This window comes from Pelodiscus sinensis, chromosome 3 (assembly GCF_052426305.1).
Source record: "Pelodiscus sinensis isolate ZL-2025 chromosome 3, ASM5242630v1, whole genome shotgun sequence".
NCBI classification, from domain to species: domain Eukaryota; kingdom Metazoa; phylum Chordata; order Testudines; family Trionychidae; genus Pelodiscus; species Pelodiscus sinensis.
In genome coordinates, this window is record NC_143054.1 from 194,048,565 (window position 1) to 194,070,008 (window position 21,444).

Here is a 21,444-nt window from a genome sequence, read left to right on the forward strand (position 1 = left end):
TAATAGTCATTAATAACACAAATCTATAACATCTATAGACAATTTTTAGCCCTTTTTAAGTGCAGTTTTAGTAATTATTTTTAAAGCAATGAACTTTGTAATCCCAAATGGCTCAGTATTTTGAGATGTTAAATTTGTTTTTATATTTAGCATGGAAACAGAAGATGGAAAATCACTGAAATGCCGCCTTCATTCATTGTGGTTGAAATTTGAAGTTCTACAAAGTTAAAGCTCACTCTTTGTTCATCCAATAGTGTGGGCAAAAATTTCAGATGAAACCAAGACACCTGATGGGATTGCGTTCTAACCTTAATACAAAATCAGGTTTCATCTAAGTTTCTTTTTAAAGTTTTGCATTTTTCTAATCCAAAACAGGGACATACAAGAGGCAAACTCATGCATTTCAAAATAGTCTTTTATGCCCCTCGAGTGAAGCAGCTGAGTTTTGCTTTGCTGTCACCTTTTCACTCTCTGTAGGCCAACAGTATTTCTTTCTCTTTTGATCTGGGCTGCATGTTTCTCAAATTTAGACCCAGGTGATGTTTGTGAAAGGGGTTTGCTATCTCAGCTGAATTTGGCTTAAAAGCTCCTCAAAGTCAAATGATCAGTGTGTGTGTTTGGTTATAAATTTGAGTTCAAGAAACTGCCGTCAAACTCTTCATTTTTTCCCACCAATCCCTGCTTCTTCCCTCTTGGACATAATTGACTTCCAGAGAGACTTTCAAATCCAAGTAATTGAGACTAAGGTTCAGTCTGTATCTGAGGTGTGAATATTTTGTACAACTCCACTGTTTGAAGCTCAGCATCTAGTGTGGAATCATGTTCTCCAACTACAATACAGATGTGACTAGCTGCAAAGGGCCAGTGTGGAGTTAGCTTGAGAGCGCTACCATCCTAGAAGTTAATGGGGAACCATTACAATTTATTCAGAGTATAAACTCTGAGCCTAAGTGAAATATCAAGGACAAAGATCTGTTCAGTTTGGTAAGTAGCTCAGTAGTGCAGGAAACTCGGGGTTTCCTCACACATTATTATTGCTCACCACAGCTTCTAAGGCACTCATTAGACTATCCATGGCCCGAGAGAGAATACTTACTAACTGAAGCACTCTCAAACCTTTATCAACACTTATGAAATATTAATTCAATATTCCCTCAGCGTTTCATTACACAAGCCTGCTTTGTGGAATGGAGAGGGCAGTATTTTTTAAATAACCTTTCTAGTAGCTGGTTCTTTGACTAGTATATGAATATATGGCTTTAAAGAAGTACAAAAAAGATTGCAGGATCTCTTAGACAATTAGAATAGCAGATTGCAAATTCCTATAAAATCCTTTAATTTTCCTCTTGGGAATTATGTGAGGGTATTTTTTTAGTGGATAAGGATTAAACCAGTAATTATTCCTACTTGGAAGGGGTTTGTTAGAAATAAATCCAACAGTAAAATCTTCCTTTGCCACAGCCATTTCTGTTTTTTTCCCACATTTTTAGACAAGATGACAGCCAGGAAAAATTAGAAGAAAAAGGAGCAAAAGACTGATACATCTGGGATGGGACTGGGAAGGTAGATGAGGGACTTCCTGTGTGACACGAGAGGAGAATCACTAGGTGACCAAGTTAGGGGATAACTAGGTGGGAGACAGTGGAGCAGCTCTCCATTTTCCTGATTCTTTGTCCTCCCATGTACTAGTTTGGATGTCCTTGCTGTTTGCTCTACTAGTCTGCCACCGTTGATTCAATTACATCATCATCTATTTGCCTGAATTGCTGCCCCTCAGTCATGTCAATGGCAAGCGTTTGGAACACACGTATGTTAGCTTAAAAAAAAAACAGAAAAGGCTGAGCAAGGAGTTCAGAGAAGGTTGACATCTGAAAAGTTACACTAAGGGGCACTTCTCTTACACATTATCCTGACAAATCCTGACTTCGGTTATGCCCTGGCACATGATACTGGTCCTCCCTTCAACGTACTTCTAATTTTGCATCCTTGTTACATGCATGCATAGGCACCAATCCCTAACAGTATTTGTCCTCCAGGGCACCTTATGTAGAAAACTGCTGCCTCAAAGCCCCTACCATGCTGAGCCACTGTTTATTTAATTTATTTAAAATATTTTTACCCCACCTCTATTTAAAATATTTGAGGCGGCTTACAATTTTTTTTTAAACACAACACAAATATATATATATATATATATATATAAAATTAAAATACAAGACCTCAGAGGGACATAAAACCTGCTAAAAAGTCTTGAGAGGCGGAACACACACACACGCACGCACAAGCGCGAGTAGTAAGGTGGCTTTAGCCAGACGCCGAAACAATGCTAATGTTGGCTCCATGAGAATATCCCAAGGAAGAGAATTCTGCAGCCTAGGAGCAAAAGCTGAGAATGCCCTGTTCCGTGTGGATGTTGATCTTGTCTGCATAAGTGGGGGAACACTGAACAGAGCTTCCCCAGCTGACCTCAATCCCCGGGCAGGTTCATATGGGAGAAGATGGTCCTTCAGATACCCCAGACCCAATCCATTTAGGGTTTTATAGGTAATAACCAAGATCTTAAATTGTGCCCAGAAACATACCGGAAGCCAGTGCAGCTGCCGAAGCACTGGCATAATGTGTTCTGTATAATGAGTATTAGTTAAAACTTGAGCAGCCACATTCTGGACCAGTTGAAGTTTCTGAAGGCTCTTTTGAGGCAGCACCACGCAAAGCGCATTACAGTAATCCAGTCGGGATGCAACAAGAGCATGAATCACTGTGGCCAAGTCACCAGTTGCTTCCAGACACCAGTTTAGATCAGTCACCACCACAACTGGTTCTGATCTCACAGGGAAATAGAGTGGGGTGTCATCTGCATATTGATGGCACTGTCCTCCAAAACTCCTTATGACCTCTCTTAGTGGCTTCATGTAGGTGTTAAACAGCATAGGGGACAAGATGTAAGCTTGTGGGACCCTGGAGCACAATCGCCATGGGGTTGAATAGCAGCCCCCTTGCTCCACCTTTTGAGAGCATCCCAACAGATAAGACTGGAACCACTGCAGAACAGTGCCTCCAATATCCAACTTCGCCAGGTGTTCCAGAAGGATACCATGGTTGATGGTATCAAAAGCCACTGAGAGGTCCAAGAGAATCAACAGGGATGTACTCCCCGTCTATCTCTTGGCGTAGTTCATATGCCAGGGTGACCAAGGCGGTTTCAGTTCCAAAGCCTGGCCTAAAGCCAGACTGAAATGGATCTAAATAATTTGTTTCTTTCAAGAAAGCTTGAAGTTGCAATGCTGTCGCCCGCTTGAGTACCTTGTCCAAGAAGGGAATATTAGCAACTGGGCGATAGTCATTCAAATCGTGTGGGTCCAGGGAAGGCTTCTGAAGTAGTGGTTTTATGACTGCCTCTTTCAAGGCAGCGAGACCCATACCAGATTTAAAAGGCGCATTAACAATCCTCTGGACTCAGCCAGTCATCCCTTCCTGGCTAGATTTAGTAAGCCATGAAGGGCAGGGGTCGGTCGCACTCCTCCAAGCTTTGTCCACATCCTCAGTCTGCAATAGCTGAAACTATTCCAAAGAGAAATGACTGGGCGGTCCACTCAACACGTTCTGTAGCCCACTAACATAGCAGCCAAATCAGAGGCCAAATCAGAGTCCAAATCAGACCAAATGTGAGTGATCATATCTGCAAAGTCCTTCACGAACAGATCAACAGCGGGGAGCCAAGAGCTCCTCCATTTCATCATGAGTTTGACTGTAACAAGCCCTGCACCACTCAATGGTTCCACTAGATGACATTGTGTGGATGAGATACGGGGGGAAAAGTAGCTTTTCTTCGTTGTCAACACTGCCACAGAGGAAGTTCGCAATTCAGCTCTAATCTGCAATAGATCAGACTCAGCTTTAGTCCCCCCCAAGGGGGGTTTTAGCCATTGCACAGACCATTTTGCTGCCATCAACCCCTCAGAAAACCAGGAAGCAAACCTGGCTCAACTAGCCCAAAGAGGTCACTTAGGAGCAATCATGTCAACTGCCCGGGCTACCTCAATGTTCCATACATCGACTAGGGCATCGACAGGACCATTTGCCATAATGGCTAAACAATTCCTCAAGGACCTAAGGAAGCTCTCTGGATCCGTCAGCCTCCGAGGGTGGACCATCTTAATTGGTCCCCCACCTCTGTGGAGGGGAAGGTCAGCAGATAGTCTAAACTTGAGCAGGTAGTGATCAGTCCATGACAAAGAGTGTAACCACATCCTTTATTCCAAGAACTCTGTCACCCTTAGTCCAAAAGACCAGATTGAGTGTATGCAGGTAAGGGGAACTTCCTCTCACCAAGCAAGAAACCTTCCTTACCCTCCCTGCTTTCACCAAGGACTGAATAGGCCACCAGACAACCAACAAGTGTGCAGTTTCACAAGTACACACACACTCAAATTATACTAAATCTCACAAACCCACCACAACACACCCTCAGTCTTCCCCGAAAGGCTCCCCCAAAGGGCAGCCCCCTTTGGAGTTACCGACCGCCAGCGGCAGCCTCGTGGCTTTAAGCCCGCCCCTGGTAATGGCTGCAGGCAACACCTGCAGCTAAAAGTTCTTACCCAGCAACAGCAGGGCAAGATCTTTGCTTCAAGAGGGCGGTGCTGGGAGAGATGTTGGTCCTTGTTCCCAGCCCTCCTCCCTCCCTGTTCACACAAGCTCAGTCTTCTAAGATCTTGCATGAATTACCGCTCTTCATTCATAAGGACCCTCACAACATGGGGCTGGAAGTTCTGGATTTGTGCCGCCTCTTCTGCCTCTCCTCCAAGGCACACATTGTGCTGTCCCTGAATCCTAAACACATGCGTGGGCAGTACTGTTAGCCCTAGGAGGCCGGAGATCCTCATCCCATAGAAATATCGGGAGATCTTAGAAAACCTGAACTTCTTTAATCGAGACACATGGATGGACCTCTACCCTGTAGACAGCCTCTCAGAATTCTTGTCCTGCCCTCTGTGTTGGAATTCTCGGGAGGAGCACTTCTCATTGAGAGATTCTTTCTCTTTGTAAATTCACTCTGAAATGCAGACACATAAATGGAAGCTTCCCTTCAGCCACTGCCATAGGAAGGTATTCCTCTTTGTTGGTACCAGCTCTCAGGAAAAGAAATGCCTCCTCTTCATACTATGGTCCCCTTCTCCGTGTCTCTCTCCTATCTCTATTTCTTTCTTACTCTCTCCATCGGTTCCTGGTTTTGCCTTCATTCTATACTCTTCTGCAACTCATGTTACTGCTTCTTCCCATGTAAATTCCCTTTCGTTTCCTGTTAGTACCTTCACAACTCCATAACCCAACTGCTGTCGCAGGTGAGCCGCACTCTGAGGTGGGTTTATCCAGCTGAGGACTTCTTTATTGTGATGACATTATCTTCTACCAGTCAGGAAGCAGACTTTTCTGTTGCCCTAGCTCAGCAGTCACCTGTTAGTCATTATGACCTCAGTGGTTCTGTTCCCTAGCTGACGGGGAATTGGCCACGTGCTCAGCAGACTCAGCAGTCTCTGCCGAGTATATTTCTTCTCTGATTGTATTCAGCCTGTCTAGTAGTTAACTTTGTACTACAGAGGGACTCCAAGGATAGTCTGACTTGCTGCTGTTTGTATCTGGCAGGTAGGTCTCTTTTATAAGCAGGTTGCTGATCAACAAGAAATAAGCTACAGGCAGTCCCCGGGTTACATGGATCCGACTTACATCGGATCCCTACTTACAAACGGGGTGAGGCAACCCCGCACTAGCTGCCCCCCCCCCCAGCAGACCACTGAGACGTGCCGCAGTCCTGCTGCCCGCGTCCTCCGCGGCGAGAAAAGACCTTCCACGTCTCCCTGGTCTGTAGTACTGAGGGAAGTGAGGTGTGGGAGAATAAAACTGAGCTCTGGAGAAATGTTTGGCTAGAGTTTCCCCTACAATATGTACCAGTTCCGACTTACATACAAATTCAACTTAAGAACAAACCTACAGTCCCTATCTTGTACATAACCCGGGGACTGCCTGTATTTGAAGAAACAGCTCCCAAGAGAAATTCTCCAGAAACCCAAATTAAGGGCCATATTTCCAAGTGGACTCAAAATCCTGGAGGAGAAAAAAAAATCAACCTCTGTTTTCTTTCTAAGGGGAGATACAGATATCATGTGCTTGTCTAACCTTGGGGACAGATGTAGAGTTCTATTCCTTACAATAAGTCTGAGACATTAAGGATGGGTAAACTTCAGAGAGTCACTTCATCATCCACTTTCCTATTAAAGATGATCTAAAGTTCTCTTTAGTATTTTGGACTTTCTTAACAAATCTTAAAGCAACTAGGGATTTTGAGTGCTTCTCTTTTTGGGCACCTAAAAATAGGGATCACTAGTTACTTCTGGAATAGCTCGGCTTGATTCTCCAATTCTCCCAAGAGAAGACACCTTCCTGATTAATTTTGAGACCTTAGAACATTGGCCGTCACTCCCACTTTTTTTTGTCCATATATTTGTCAAAAAGGGTGCTATACCTTCTTATAACCTCACCTGTTGTGTAACTTGTGACTGCTTCCAAATATGTTAAAGATATCCGATTACTCAGTCATGAGCTCACAGGAATTCTTTATAAAAGCACCTGATTAAACTTGGAGGAGCCAACTTTCCAGATAGTAGTCTGCAGATAGGGCACATAATTGCAATACATTGAGCTGTATTCCTTTCAGGTGAACTGAGAGGCCAAGGGAAAAGTGCCTTTCTTTGAGTGATGGAATGTATGAGCCTTTGAGTGAGCTTAATAGATTCAACTCATGGCATGTATGTATGCAAGTATGTATTTTTTTGGCCAACAGTTTTTGTTGGTGGTGTGTTTGCCCCATAGAAGTGTCTGTGTTCCCACCTAGAGCTTAAAGGACAGAGTGGACCTAACTATGTTTGTTGTTTCTTGGTGCCTATGGCAGTGAGGAGCTTGCCTTCTTCCTTGCATGCTATACTGGTATAATTATATTAGTCTATTACTTATAAGGTTAGTGGGCAAGGACCACCTTTTTGGCTGGAGGAGTGGGGCTTGTACACAAGACCTAGCACAACGGGTCCTGATCCATGGCTGGGTCTCCTAGATACAAATTACAGTTGTTAGTTCTTGTAGTCAGTGCCTGGACCTCCTATGCCTTCATAGCAACGCAGCAGATCAGATCAGTAGACTGTTCGCAACCAACCACAAATCTTCTGTCAAAGACTCGCTGCGACCGAACATCTTTTTCGAAAAAAACCCGGCAGTCTAGATGCTTATCTGTCGAAAAATAAACCCTTTTTTGAAAGCTCCAATATTCCTCAAAAAATGAGGTTTACAGGATCTTTCAAAAAAGGGTTTATTTTTTGACAGATCCACGTCTAGACTGCCTTTTTTCAAAAAAGCGCCGTTTTGAAAAAATTGGCAGCCATGTTTATGCTAATGAAGCATGGGATATTTAAATCCCTGCTACATTAGCAATTTCGACATGCCTAATCTACATCTCTCTGTCAACAGAGAGGTGTAATCTAGACATACTCTAATAGGGCTGCCCTACAGTCTCTTTTTAAGTAAGACTCCTACTGCCCACCTCCAAGCAAAGAAATAATGGCTTGTTAGTCATCAAGCATTGAAATTGTGTGGACAATCAGTCAAAGAAGTAACTAGCTGCACGGAGTCCACGACCTGCCCTCCTTCCCTGCTCTTGTAGAGTCCTGCTCCTCTGGGATTCTGATGAAAAACTGAAGGATGCTTAGGCCCACTCTGCCCTTTGTATTCGGGGGAGGGAGATGGGGGGTGTTGGAGAGGGTGCCTCAATGGACACTCCAGGTGGAAAGAATCTCATATTGTGTGCATGGGATGCAAGGTCACAAAGAGTGGACTCCATGTCGACAACACATCTCAAAGAACCACAGGTTATGTAAGGTAAATAACCATTCTTTTTTCCCAACTTTAACCATAATACCTTGTCTGCACATACTTCACTCTAACCCATTGCTTGTTCTTCCACTGAATGCCTGGAAGTTACATGCTCTTATTTAAGTTCCTCATAATTCCCTTCCCTTGACCAATCATGAAGACTAGTCTAGACGTTCCAATATGGCTTACTGATTTTAGTTTTCTTGTCTGGAAAATTGAAGGTACTCTACTAGAGTTATTAGACAAGTTACTATAATTACAGCTTTGATATCAAATATATACAAACCACTGCATGTCATCATACGTTCTCAATCGGGGAGGCCCTTAGACAAACCTAAGAACAAGATCCGAGAGCCTGAAATTTGCATTAAGATGTTGGGTGTGGCAGCTAACTCTAAAAGACGTGAATGGTCAACAGGGGGTGGATCACCTGTTCTGTTCATTCCCTCTGGGTCACCTGGTGTTGGCTGTTGTCAGCAAGCAGGATACTGGGCTAGACAGACCTTTGGTCTGTCCCAGTCTGGCCACTCTGATGTTCTTAAGCTTTCGTCTTGTGGTTTATGACGACACCAAGCCTCAGATGGCAGCTGCATTAGGCAGTAGTTGGGGAGAAGGCCACATTCTTCCTTGTGCTTTTCACCTGCCAATATGGGCCCTTGATGTTTTATCTGCTCTCGTGCTAGGATGTACATGGAGGGCCGTGAGGTTACCTTGGATCATCACTCTACCAACCCCACCGGGGACAGAAAAGACAGTGCCAAGTCCCTCCCCAGTGAAGCTATCAAGAAGCTTAGCAGCGTAGATAGTCTCTCTTCTGGCAGTAGTTTACAGCAAGAGACCTTTGCCACAGCACGTAACTTCAGCCCTCAATTGAGTAGGAAGATGGATGGCACAACCAATGCTTCCAGGAAGGCGCCTGTCATCCCAATAGACCTCGATGGTGCACTGGATACGAATGCATCATGCAGCAAATTGGATTCCTCCTTGACCAAAGGGCTTCCTGGACCACCCTTCATTTGCAAGCACACTGTGGATGACATCAGTGCACAGGTTGAGTAACTTCAGCTTTGTTGTTCTCCCTTCTCTGAATTATCCAGTCTGTAATACTTGCTGCCTCAAGAGAGTATGAAAATATTGACTGAATTTTTAGGGTAGTCTGGATAATTTTCTGACTATGAAACTATTGGGAACAGGGTTAAAAGATGGAACTTCTATCCCAGCAGAATATTCATATTCCAATATTTGTTTGTCCTGAATTGGGCCAGAAACTCAAAATATCAAAACTTAGTGTGGAACACAAACAGGGTTCAATGAAATATTGGGTTCAGAAAAAGGAAAACATGTCAATCGAACATTTTGACTTTCCCAAACTGAAACATTGCATTTTTGGTTTGTCAAACCAACTTGAAACATTTAATTTGTAGAGTAGTCTGGATAATTTTCTGACTATGAAACTATTGGGAACAGGGTTAAAAGATGGAACTTCTATCCCAGCAGGAATTTTCATATTTCACATTACACCTCCCATGATGCAGTCTGACAATTCAGAGAGGCCATTCCGTCATGGGAGGTATGGTCATGCCAACCTGCCTGGAACACAGTTTAGAATGAGGCATGAGTCTCATCGTGGTGGCTCAGGTAGAGGTGAGGTAATGTTGAATTGATCTGAAAGAAAAATTTTCATTCAGATTTTTTTTGGGGGTGGGAGGAAAGGGATTAAAAAAAAATCATTCGGACCAGCGTTTTCCCAAGAAACCCTGTTCCTGTGGAAATCATATCTTCTTGTGAAAAACATTAGGAGAGAAAATTCCCAGCCAGCTCTTTTAAAAGCCTATGATGTTGGTAATAGGGGAGATCCAACTTCATGATTCAGGGCCTCGGGTGACTGCTGCAGAGGATCAGGAAGGAGTTTTCCCTTTGCCTACTCTATAGCACAGTTAGGTGTAATTTGGCCTTTCTTTTAAGCCTCAGTCATCATTGAAGGTGGCTCTGTGAACTTGGTGGACCAGAGGTGAGCTGCAGCATGAGAGCTGATCAAAACCACGGGCCATCCAGTCTATTTATTTGGTTGATAAAGACAAGACTAGTATTTGAATATTTGTGCTGTGTTTAACCTGCTCTTTTAAGTACAGGCAGTCCCCGAGTTACGCGGATCCAACTTATGTCGGATCCGCAGTTACAAACGGGGCTTTTCTCGCCCCGGAGGACAGGAGCGGCGGGACGCCCAGATGCGCCGCAGTCCTGCCGCCCGCGTCCTCCAAGGCGAGAAAAGCTGCTCCGCGACTCCCTGGTCTGCTGGGAGGGGAGTCCCCCCCAGCAGACCAGGGAGACACGGAGCAAAGCCGCGGGCAGCAGGACAGCCCAGACGCGCTGCAGCTGTCCCGCTGGCTTTGCTCCCCATCCTCCGAGGCTTTGCTCCCCGTCTCCCTGATCTGCTGGGGGGAGCCCCCCCCCAGCAGACCAGGGAGACGGGGAGCAAAGCCTCGGAGGATGCGGGCGGGACCGCGGCACGTCTCAGCGGTCCCGCCACCCGCGTCTCCCTGGTCTGCTCCTCAGCGCTACTGGACCAACCCGGCAGCACCCCAGCTGCTCTGCCCCAGGCGTCCCCAAGTCAGCTGCTGCTGAAACTGACCAGCAGCTGACTACAGGAAGCCCAAGACATAGTTACTCTGCCCCGGGCTTCCTGGAATCAGCCGCTGATCAGTTTCAGCAGCAGCTGACTTGGGGACGCCTGGGGTTCTTAAGTTGAATCTTGTATGTAAGTCGGAACTGGCGTCCAGATTCAGCCGCTGTTGAAACTGATCAGTGGCTGATTCCAGGAAGCCCAGGCAGAGCAACTCTGCCTCGGGCTTCCTGTAGTCAGCCGCTGGTCAGTTTCAGCAGCGGCTGAATCTGGAAGCCAGTTCCGACTTACATACAGATTCAACTTAAGAACAAACCTACAGTCCCTATCTTGTACGTAACCCGGGGACTTCCTGTATGGCAAGAGGTCCATGGACAAATGGCTGACTCATTTCAGTAGAGTTACTGGAAGCTGCTCCGACATGTTTAATTTGTACTGTAAGAAGAGGGTGACGATTCTACAAGGGTGCATCTCACATTAAAAGCAAACCGCCTGATTTCTGAGTTACAGCCGATGAGTTATAATTGATCAATGTTTCAGTGTGCAAGCAATGTACTTCCCTGACAGTTTAACATGGCTTTCCTTGGCTGGGTTGGTCCCAGGAAATGGCTACTCCTGTAAAACAGCTTGCAGCTTGTGCTAGTAGAGCAAGTAGCCATCCCACTCACTACCCGCCTCCTTGCCTAAGGCCCCAGTATATTCCTCAAGACGTCCCCAGAATTCAGCAACATGGGAAGTGAACGGCCTGTTGCAGTCTTTTTCTGCCTGGGTTTTCTATAGTGCCACACACAGTGCTACAGCAAAACCACCTGCCAGTTTTCATGCTGCTACAGGGTGAACCTCTAGTCCAGAACGCTCTGGTCCAGCAACATCCATGGTCTGGAATGATTTTAGTTAGCTGGATGTCCACTTATCGTGAGTTTGGTCAAGTTTCCTGCAGTCCCAGAAAGTTTGTTTACAGCCACCACTCCCAGCTCTGTGTTCTGTGCTGTTATTTAGCTCTAATTTACTCCTAAATGTCCTGTAACAGCTCAGTAAACAGCGGAAGTGCTGGTAGACAATATTAACTTCCTGTAGTCTGGACAATTCTCTGGTTCAGAACCGATCAGGTCCTCAAGTTGCCGGACTAGAGAGGTTCAACTTGTAGTGAACTGGGCACTAGGAGAGGAAATGAAAATTGCAACTCACTCCATCAAAAGTTTCGTTTCCAAGAGGACCTCATTTTCTTCCTCTGCTCCAGCTTGAGTGTTTAGCTTTGCTGCCCAGTCCTTCATACTCACCATATGCACTGCACAAAGAAGCATGCCATAGGCGCTTGGTTTTTAGCATAAGTAGCTGGGCTGCAGGGTGACATGCCTGGGATGTAGGAGAAGTGGGTTCAAATCCCTGCCTGTGATCCAATGGAAGAGGACTTGACACTAGGTCTTCAGCTTCCCAGTTGAATGCCCTATAGCTGTGATATCAGCTATAATGAGGCAGAGATCTCTCCTCTTCTACCTTGCTCCTGCCCCTCCCCCTCAAAAAATTCAAAAGCCCTTGCAAAATGGAAATTTTGTTTTCCAGCCAAATCCTCTCCACAACCTCATTCACTAAGGGTATGTCTAGACTACATGTCTCCGGCATAGCCAATGAAGCGGGGATTTAAATAATCCCCGCTTCATTAAAATAAACATGGCGGCTGCCGCGCTGTGCCGACGATCAGCTGATCCAGCACAGCGTGGCAGTCTAGACGCGGATCTGTCGGCTGGGGAAGCCTTTGCTGACCGATCCTGTAAACCTCGTTTCACGAGACAGAAGGGATCGGTTGGCAAAGGTTTCCCCAGCTGACAGCCGCGTCTAGACTGCCATGCTGTGCCGGATCAGCTGATTGTCGGCACAGAGCGGCGGCCATGTTTATTTTAATGAAGTGGGGATTATTTAAATTCCTGCTTCATTGACTATACCAGATAAACTAGTTTACATGGCTCTGTCGATGGAGCCATGTAGTCTAGACATACCCTCAGGGTGCATGTATACAGCAGGGCTTAACTCGAAATAAGCTGCGCAAATTGAGAAACGTCAATTGCGTAGCATATTTCAAAATAGGGAGCATCTACACAGAACTTATTTTGAAATAGAGCACCCTTCCTCTGACTTCCCTTACTCCTCATACAATGAAGGTTACAGGAGTCAGAGTAAGAAGTTCTCCAGCTTGACACTATTTTGAAATAATTGCCTGATATGTAGAGGTGGACTAAGTTATTTCAGAATAGCGCTAGTTATTTCAAATATTGTCACAGTATAGATGTACTCTGCCTCTACTTCCCACCTGCACTGAGTCCTACCAACACATCCTATTCCCTTCCCATCTCTTTCTCACCTTTCCGTCCCACTAGAACAAGTGTATCTTTAAAAACAAGTTAACAGAACATTTTCTCCAACTTCCTAAACATGTTTTTCTACTCTTCCACTAAAAAAAAGATTTTATACCAGTGTTCCTTTCTCCTCCTGCCCCAACTTTTCTCTCTCCTTTTTGGTGGGAGAGGAAAAGTGTATATTAAAAAAAGGAAATGGGGTGTGTGGGGGGGAGAACAAATAAAATGAAATTTTCCATAACATTTTTGTTGAAAATCCATTTTCACATAGAAAACTTTGACCGCAGAAATTCAACCAACAGTAATGAATAATAAACATTAAAAGTTTGATTCCTCCTCCCCCCCGACTTCAACTTGTTATAGATCAGTATAAATCCACTGATGTCAGTGGTGTTACTTCTGATGAGTGACAAAAGAAATATAAACACACATGATGCTCACAAGCTCTGCACATAATTCACTTTCAAATGCTAGTGCTCACACCAGGCAACATATAAAGTATGTATACTCAACAGACCTGACGATGCAATGCACTAGTCACTAGGGCAAGGAACCTCTCTGAAATCGAGGAGAGTTAGGCACTCAATACCTTTTGAAGATATGGCTGGTGCCTAGGGACATTTGTGGTCCCAGAACAGCAGATTGCTTGGGAGTGGCAACATGAGTTTCTGGTATTTGCTCCCAAGATAACATCAACATCTCCCCATTGTCTAGTCTAGGGATGGCTTCTGCAGATCCTCAGGTCTAAGAAAGCTTATCTGGACTCTTTTCAGGTCTCCTGGATGGCCCCTTTCTCCAGGCAGCCGGTGAGTTTTTACCAGCTGGTGGTGCAGGAAGTAGACGTGAACAGTACAGATACGGCCACTGAGAAACTCAACCCATGGTTGCTCCAAATAGCAAGCACCTCAGTTGAACTGCGGAACCTAACACCCAATGTGGAGTATCTCGTCAGAGTCCGTGCGGTGACTACAGCGGGTGCAGGGGAGTGGTGCAAACCCTACAAGGTGAGCATGAAGCCTGCTCTTGCAATCTTTTGGTGTCTGGAAGCATGCTAAAGTTCTAGGCCAGAGCTTCTTGGACAATGGTGCATAGATTTGGTCTCTAGGAGCCCACAGAGCCCTATCAATTGGCCTGTGGCCTGGTGAAGGTTTGGGAGTAAGGAGGGAGGTAGAGAATGCATAGGCTTTGGCAGACGCTGTCTGTGGAACCCAAAAGGCTGTTCTCTTGCAAATCGGTCTATGGCATAGAGTGACCAGGGGCCCCGGTGCCCGAACTCTGTGCTTGAGCTAGACCAGGCTTGTGCCCTGTCCTTTCACAAGTGCTTCCTAGAACCAAATCGCTCCATTGGGATGGGAGCGCAGAAGCCCCCTGGGATGGATAGATTACCTTGGCTAAGAAGTGGGAGAAAATGTGATGTTTGCTTATTTTAAATACACTTTTAATGCCCCTTGTCTTCATGACAGAGTCTAGCGTATTCCAGAAGCCCATCTTTTCCTGCACCTGTTACTCCCAGCCCATGAGGGCACAGTCCTTACAGGTGTGGCTGACTGGACCATATTCCAAGCCCATCAATGCCCCACTCTGATCATCCACCACTTGCTGTGCCTGGCCAGGAAGCCTCCATTTCCCTGCCATTGTCAACCCAGGGCTGCACACTTGCCCCAACTCACAAGTTGACACCGGGGGAGATAAACGTGTGTCAGTGCCTCACCTTTCTGTCACTCTCTTAATTTTCAGTTTGCGACGCTGGTCCCCGCTGGGGAAGGATTCTCGGATCCAGGCCATGTCACGGTTACAGTATGTCGGAAAAAAGATGCACACAGGAAAGTGATTTGTTTAGATAGATGTGGCAGAGAGGGTCTTCATGGTAGATCGAAGTCATTAAGGGTCTGGCCAAGCCAGACTTGAGCAGCATATAGCTGTGTAAATAAAAGGAGATGTGTCTTTCTCATTGAACTGTAGAGAAGTCCCACTTCCCGACTGATCAGCTGGTGCAAATAATTTATCTAAACTCAACAATGGATCACTGTCTGGTTTATGTGGCATGTCAAACAATAGACCTTAGAAACCATGTTTTCAGTAGAAGTCTGCACCCTGGAGTTCTCATTCAGGTTCCTGAGGAAGGGGCCAGATGCTCAGAGCTCAGGAGCTCCTCTGGGGTGTGATGGCCTCTCCATGGAAGTGCCGAAATGGGAGTTTTGCTCTTTTGAAACTCGAGATTCCAGGTGTGGGTGCTGAGCGGTGGGTGGTCAGGTCATACGTCTAACCCTTTGCCCTCACCGGGAGGGAACAGTTTCCAAAGACAACTAGAATATGCAATGCATCGCTTGGCCGGGGTAGAGAGAGGATCTCATGGTAAAAATGAACATCCCCCTTTTTTTAACCTCTTCCCATGGTGTAGTGACAGTCTTACAGTGGAGGAAGGATGGTTTTGTGGATAAGACCTGGGAGAGCTGTGTTCAGTTGTCAGCTCTGGCTGTGCGGTCTCACCCCGGCAAGTCACTTATCCTCCACATGTCCATTTCCCAGTTGTTAAAAGGGGGATAATCACACCTGCCTGCTTCTCTGTGCTTTTGAGCATAAAATCGTTCGTATTTGCAGGGCACGCTGATGAAGCCATAGAAAAGCTTTTATGTAAATAAGTCACTTGGCTAAACAACTTGCTGCAGTGCTTTCAAGAAGCACTGAAACATTCCACCAAAATATTGGTGTACCATTACACGTTAACCATAGGTTGTCATATGGATGTTACAAGGAGGAGGAAGAAAAATTGTTGTCCTTGGCCTCTGAGGATAGGACAATGGCTTAAATTGCCACAAGGGAGGTTTAGGTTGGATACTAGGAAAAAAACGATCTAGCTGTCAGGGTAGTTAAACACTGGAATAAATTGCCTAGGGAGCTTGTGGAATCTCCGTCTCCGAAGATGTTTAAGAGCAGGTTGGCTAGACATCTATCAGGGATGATCTAGATCAGTGTTTCTCAATCAGTGGTACCCTTAGGGGTACTCGATAGACGTCTGGGGGGTACATCAAGACAACTGAAATTTGGAGAAAACTGAATTTTGTTTTAAGTTTTGCAGCGCTTTATTATTTTTGTACTTTTTACACCCAAAAGTTTCATTGCCTGCGTGGCTACGATTAAGTTGTTTAAACAAATGTGTTGCAACGGTAGAAAAAAACTGTGGGTACTGAAGGTACTTATAATTTTTTTTGAAAAAGGGGTACTGTATATAAAAAAAAGGTTAAGAAACACTGATCTAGATGGTGCTTGGTCCTGCTGTGAGGGCAGGCAACTGGACTTGATGACCTCTTGAGGTCCCTTCCAGTTGTAGTGTTCTACATTTCTATCTGAGAAGAAGCAAAAGAATCATCAAAGAATATCCCATCTGATTCTGACCCAGGTGGGAGCCGAAGGAACCTTTCTCTGCTGTACAGTGGTTGGCCATCCTAGCATACGGCTGCTCCTACACTAAGGCTGTGTCTAGACTGGCCAGTTTTTCCGGAAAACCAGCCACTTTTCTGGAAAAACTTGCCAGCTGTCTACACTGGCCGCTTGAATTTCCGCAAAAGCACTGACTTCCTACTGTAAGAAATCAGTGCTTCTTGCAGAAATGCTATTCTGCTCCCATTCAGGCAAAAGTCCCTTTTGTGCAAAAGGGCCAGTGTAGACAGCTCAGATTTGTTTTCTGCAAAAAAAGCTCTGATCACAAAAATGGCGATCGGGGCTATTTTGCGGAAGAGCATGCCTAGATGGGCACAGACGCTTTTCCGCAAAAAGTGCTTTTGCGGAAAAGCGTCCGTGCCAATCTAGATGCTCTTTTCCGAAAATGCTTTTAACGGAAAAGTTTTCCGTTAAAAGCATTTCCGGAAAATCATGCCCATCTAGACGCAGCCTAAGTGCTGATCAGGCACACCCAATCACCTAAGGAAGGGAGTGTATATTGATGGGTGGGGATTGTGTAATCACAGGGTAGCTGCCTTCTGATACAAGGGCTGAGGCTTTGACTCTCTGCAGGACTGGGGGTTCCCCAAGGAGCCCCAAGACCTGTGGAACTGAGCAGTTGCACCCCTCGCAGAGCCTGTATCCCCCAAGTGGCTGCTTAGAAGAGGACTGGGATGTGAACCTCACAAAGTCTCCTGATCCTTTCCCCCTTCCAGCGCTCACTAGCAGCGCTCCCTCTAACCACATCCCTGCAGCTGCTTAATCAGCCCTGCCCAGTCAGGAAGTAGAGCCCTGAGCCCCTGACTGGGCGGGGCCGATTAACCAGCTATGGGACTGTTTTGGCACGTCACGTACAAGGAACACTGGTCACTAGCGTGCACAATTTGGAGCTGCACCCCATCCATACAGACTGAACTAACTCGCGCTCATGCTCTTGCCTGAATCACCCTCCTTCAAGGTGAAGGGCCACTGCCAGACTTAGCTGCTTGGCTCTGTGGGTAAGGCTTTACTTTGGGGGAGAGCTTTGCAGGGGACCTGGCTAGACACTTCATCAGCCTTGAAAAATGAAGGCTCTGCTCATGCCAAAAAGTGGGGCTGCCCCCTCTGTACGAAATATCTCAGGCTTCACAGGGTCTGACTACACTACAGCATTATTTCGAAATAGTTAATTCGAAATAAATTATTTCAAAATAATGCGTCTACACACAAATTGCATTTTGAAATAGCGTTTTGCTATTTCGAAATAGCGCGTCCACACTGAGTGGACGCTGAATCGCATTTAAGGCCGGTCGGAACCAGGTTCTGCAGGGCATCAGGTCAGGAATTACTTTGTGTGGCTGTTGCCTGAGGCTACCTGAGGCCTGTGCTTAAAGGGACCCCTGCCCCTCGGACAACTGGTTCTCAGGTTTCCCTTCCTCGATGAGGGACAGCAAAGCATTTTGTCTCTGCATGCTCTGATTGCCTTTACTCGGGACACCACAGCACTCTGCAACATGGAGCCAGAGCTGCCCCTGGGCACTCTGGTGCTTCTCTTTGATGTGTTGCTGTGAGCTTGGCTGCACTTTCTGCAGGCTGCCATCCAGGAGGCCCTGCAGGAGAGCTTCCACCCTGAGGAGCACTAAGAGCCTCCCTGGTCTGCCCCACTGGGGGCTTGTGCCTCATTCCTCCCTCACATCCTTCCACTTACCCCTTCTCTAACCCCGCTTTCTGATGTCAGATAATAAACATATTTTCATGAACACAAACTCTCTGTTTAACAAAACTGCAGGGGGAGGGGGCCGGAACGAATGAAACTCTGGTGAGACTGGGGAAAGGAGGCAGGAGAGGGGAGAAGAGAAGGTGGGAGAGGGGATGGAGAAGCCTGGGAGGAGGGAGCTGGAAGGGGGAAGCAAGGGCAAGAAGGGGGAGGAGAAGCTCAGGGTTGGGGGTCTCGCCAGACCAACTTGATTTTCATTAAAACCTGCTCCTGGGTTTGCATGTGGCCTTTGGTGGCCAGGCTGGCAGCTATCCTGCCATCGACGGCCACGTTCCTCCATCTAGTGTGGATATCATGGACGTTGGGGGCATCCCTTCACCCCCAAATCTGAATAAGATCCATGATCTCCACCCTGGACCAGGAAGGCGCCCGCCTTCTCTGGGCCCTTGCAGGCTCCTGGGGAAACCAGATTGCTCCTGGGGAGTGGTGGAGGGCTGGCTGCCAGTGGCTTACTGGCTCATGTTTTGGGGCCAGTGGGTCGGGGCAGTGACTGCTGGCTGTGGGCTGGCAGGCTTGGAGCTGGCACTAGCACTGTGGCGAGAGTCAACCCCTTGAAGGGCTCTGGGAAAGGGGGAGGGAGAGAAGTGTTTGTGCTTGAAGCTGGAGTGGACACCAGGGCACCCTGGGAAGGCTGGAGGCCCCATATTTCAATGTAAGTGTCTACACAACACTTATTTCAAAATAGCTATTTTGAATTTGGCATTATTCCTCATGGAATGAGGTTTACCAATTCAAAATAAGCCCTCCACTATTTCAAATTAATTTCAAAATGGCGGTTTGGCTTTGTAGATGCTAGTAAAGTTATTTCGAAATAGCGGCTGTTATTTCGAAATAGCTTTTCTGTGTAGACATACTCTTACTGATCTAAAAGCATTTTATGCTCTGAAGCTCCCAGGCTTGTCTTACTTCATAGTCAAGGTGAAGAACAAATAATATAAATGGTGACGGTTGGGTTAATATCACTGTGATTCAGCCATCGAGGGCTCGCTGCAGGAACCTGAATAGAAGAACATCCTCTTCGTTTCAGTCGTGGAAGGCGCTTGCAGCACAAAGATTTAAAAAAACCCAACAACGTACGATTTCTGTCTTGACTGTCTTGACTGTAGCCTGGAAAATGACAGGGTTCTGGGGACAGCTGGGCTAATTTTTCCGTGCTGTGTCACTACCATGGTAACCCTCTAGCATCTGCGGGGCGAACAAACGAGAAGCAGTGGTAGCTATCGAATGGGATGTTAACATTGCCTTGATTCCTGTCGCCCCTTCACCTCTCCAATTACATTTGAATGTTTCAATTGGGAAGTAGGGTTGGACTCCTAGCAGCGTTCTTTGCGCTAGTCATTCCTGCGAGCGCTTTGCTGGGCTGCAACGTGCCCTTGTCTTTCCCTACGGTGACAGCTAACACCACAGAGGCCTCATTAACCAGACAGGAGAAGTGTGTCCCATGGGACAGCAATTAGAAAGGTTTGTTTTTTAAAAAAGGAGCCAATTGCTTGTAAAAAAGATGTCAGAGCTAGTGTATAAAACTGGCTGAGCAGTGCACCGGGCTGGCCAACTGTGCAGACCTAAAGCCAGGCAACCTGTTTTTGCCATTCTGTGGAGAGATTTTTCCACAGGCATTGTGAGGGAAGTTGAAACTGAGGTGGAACGGGGTCTCCCTTTTCTTGAGGATTCTCTGCCATATGGCTTTGTGCACGGAGCAGCCAGGATTCGATCCTAAGTTTGCCACCTTAGCCGGTTTGGACTGAGCGTGTGTGCGTGTGCGTGTGTGTGAGCATGTGCACGTGCCCTCCCCCCCATATAATATGGGAGAGGAAGCATAGGCATCAACTTCCTCTCAGCCCCTCTCCGGCCTTTCACCCATTCTACCTCTTCCCTCCAGTCCCCAACTTCTCCCCGCCTCTTCCTGTATTGCTCCACCTTTGCCCCGCCTCTTTCCCCCCTCAATGTATTCTGTCCTCACTCCTCCCTCTCCCTCTCAGTACGTCCCCTGCATGCTATGGAGCAGCTGATTGCGCTGAGTTGAAGGCATTGAGAGGGAGGGTAAGATGGTTGGTGGGAGGCTTGGGGAGCAGGGAGGAATTGGCTGCCGCTAAGTGCTAAGCGCCCACTAATTCTTTCCCGTAACGTTTTCCAGCCCCAAAGTGCCCACAGAGTCAGAACCCATGAGAGGAAGCAGTGGTTTGTGTGCCAAAAAATTGCTAGAAACATAAAGGCAGTCTCATTTACGTGAGTGTGACGAATGAAAAGAAGTAGGAAGGTGGGTGGATGGGGGCGGGGGTGGATGGGGGGCAGGAACAGTCTGGGAAGAATGGAACAACTTTGCTATCTTCAGCAGTTTTGGGGCAAATTATCAAGTTTATAAACTAACCTGCAAAGTTTGAATAGAGCTGCATGTTTTCAGCTATCCCCCAGGGTTTGTTCTCTGATATGCCTTGAGATGGAGAACCTGTTTAGCATTGACGGTTTGCTTTTTAAATACTAAAAGTAGGCTACAGCCCCAATTTTGTATCATGAGGGTTGAGATGTGTCAATTAACCCATTTTGGATTTTGCTTGAGATTGACGTGAATGTATGACCTGCATTCCCTAGAATAAAATATCTCGTGGTGTAATTATAGATGTGTTAATATTCATCTCCAGTCATTCTTCTCATAAAAGTTTGCAGCAAATGAATACCCATAAGAAGCATAAACTTCACTTTTTCCGCAAGCCTCTTAGACTAATTTCCATTCATGTGGGAAAAGCAGAGATGTACGGCTTTCTCTCTAAGTGCTGTAGTATTCATTAAACGTTTCCCAAGACTGACCATATGGCCAGCCCCATCCATCCTGTTCCACTCCCTAAGGTGTTTCTCAGAAGTTGTTAGAAAATCCCTGCTGAATCTTAAGTGTTTTTCTCACTCATCATTGGACTTTATTTTCTGGACAGAGTATCCATAAAACAGCAAAGCACCTTTAAAACAAGACAGAAGCGCAGTTCTAAAACCATAGAATCTGTATCGCATTGCAGTGCACTAGGAGATATTGTGACTCAGTTTTGTTTATTATTTACCATACGTTATTTACTGTACAGCCTCACTGAAGAAATATAAAGCCACTCTGAAATGCAGATGGCAGGGGAACTGATGGGAGGGCTTTGCTTTTTGATTACACACAATTTCTGATTTGATAGCACTTACCACGTAGATCCTAGGATCCGATTTCTCAGCGTTGTTAGTCCTGTTGGAAGCTGATGTAACTTCAAAAATGGAGTCGTGCAGTGAGAAACAAGACCTTACATTGACCTTATATTGACCTACAGCGCTTGTAGGCAAACTTCTGCTGTGCCACATCCTATGACTTAGAACAGCTAGGC

General features: G+C 46.2%; 1 protein-coding gene and 1 long non-coding RNA gene across 9 annotated transcripts in view; one reads left to right on the top strand and one right to left on the bottom strand.

The window, feature by feature from the left end:
* LOC142828080 (uncharacterized) overlaps positions 1-21,444 on the bottom strand; it is a 49,805-nt gene that overhangs the window by 25,307 nt on the left and 3,054 nt on the right. For 4 of the 8 annotated variants that reach the window (XR_012903039.2, XR_012903041.2, XR_012903038.2 and 1 more), the window contains exon 3: positions 14,606-14,813. The exons of 3 other annotated variants lie outside the window; for them this stretch is intronic. This is a non-coding gene — a long non-coding RNA (uncharacterized LOC142828080). Of the gene's footprint in view, positions 1-14,605; positions 14,814-21,268; positions 21,328-21,444 lie in introns of all 8 variants that reach the window. One more of the 8 variants, XR_012903040.2, reaches the window with a different exon arrangement.
* Positions 8-21,380, top strand: LOC112543552 (fibronectin type III domain-containing protein 8). The gene is made up of 4 exons (XM_025177970.3): positions 8-5,643; positions 8,601-8,967; positions 13,668-13,898; positions 14,632-21,380. Exons 2-4 carry the CDS (start codon positions 8,602-8,604, stop codon positions 14,800-14,802), a joined length of 768 nt encoding a protein of 255 aa, XP_025033755.3. The 5' UTR covers positions 8-5,643; position 8,601; the 3' UTR covers positions 14,803-21,380.

Bases quoted from the DNA above. Each gene is read 5' to 3' on its own strand.
- LOC112543552 (XM_025177970.3), top strand. From the start codon at position 8,602: ATGTACATGGAGGGCCGTGAGGTTACCTTGGATCATCACTCTACCAAC. The intron at 8,968-13,667 runs GTTGAGTAACTT...GACTCTTTTCAG, and splicing joins TGGATGACATCAGTGCACAG to GTCTCCTGGATGGCCCCTTT. The intron at 13,899-14,631 runs GTGAGCATGAAG...CTTAATTTTCAG, and splicing joins AGTGGTGCAAACCCTACAAG to TTTGCGACGCTGGTCCCCGC.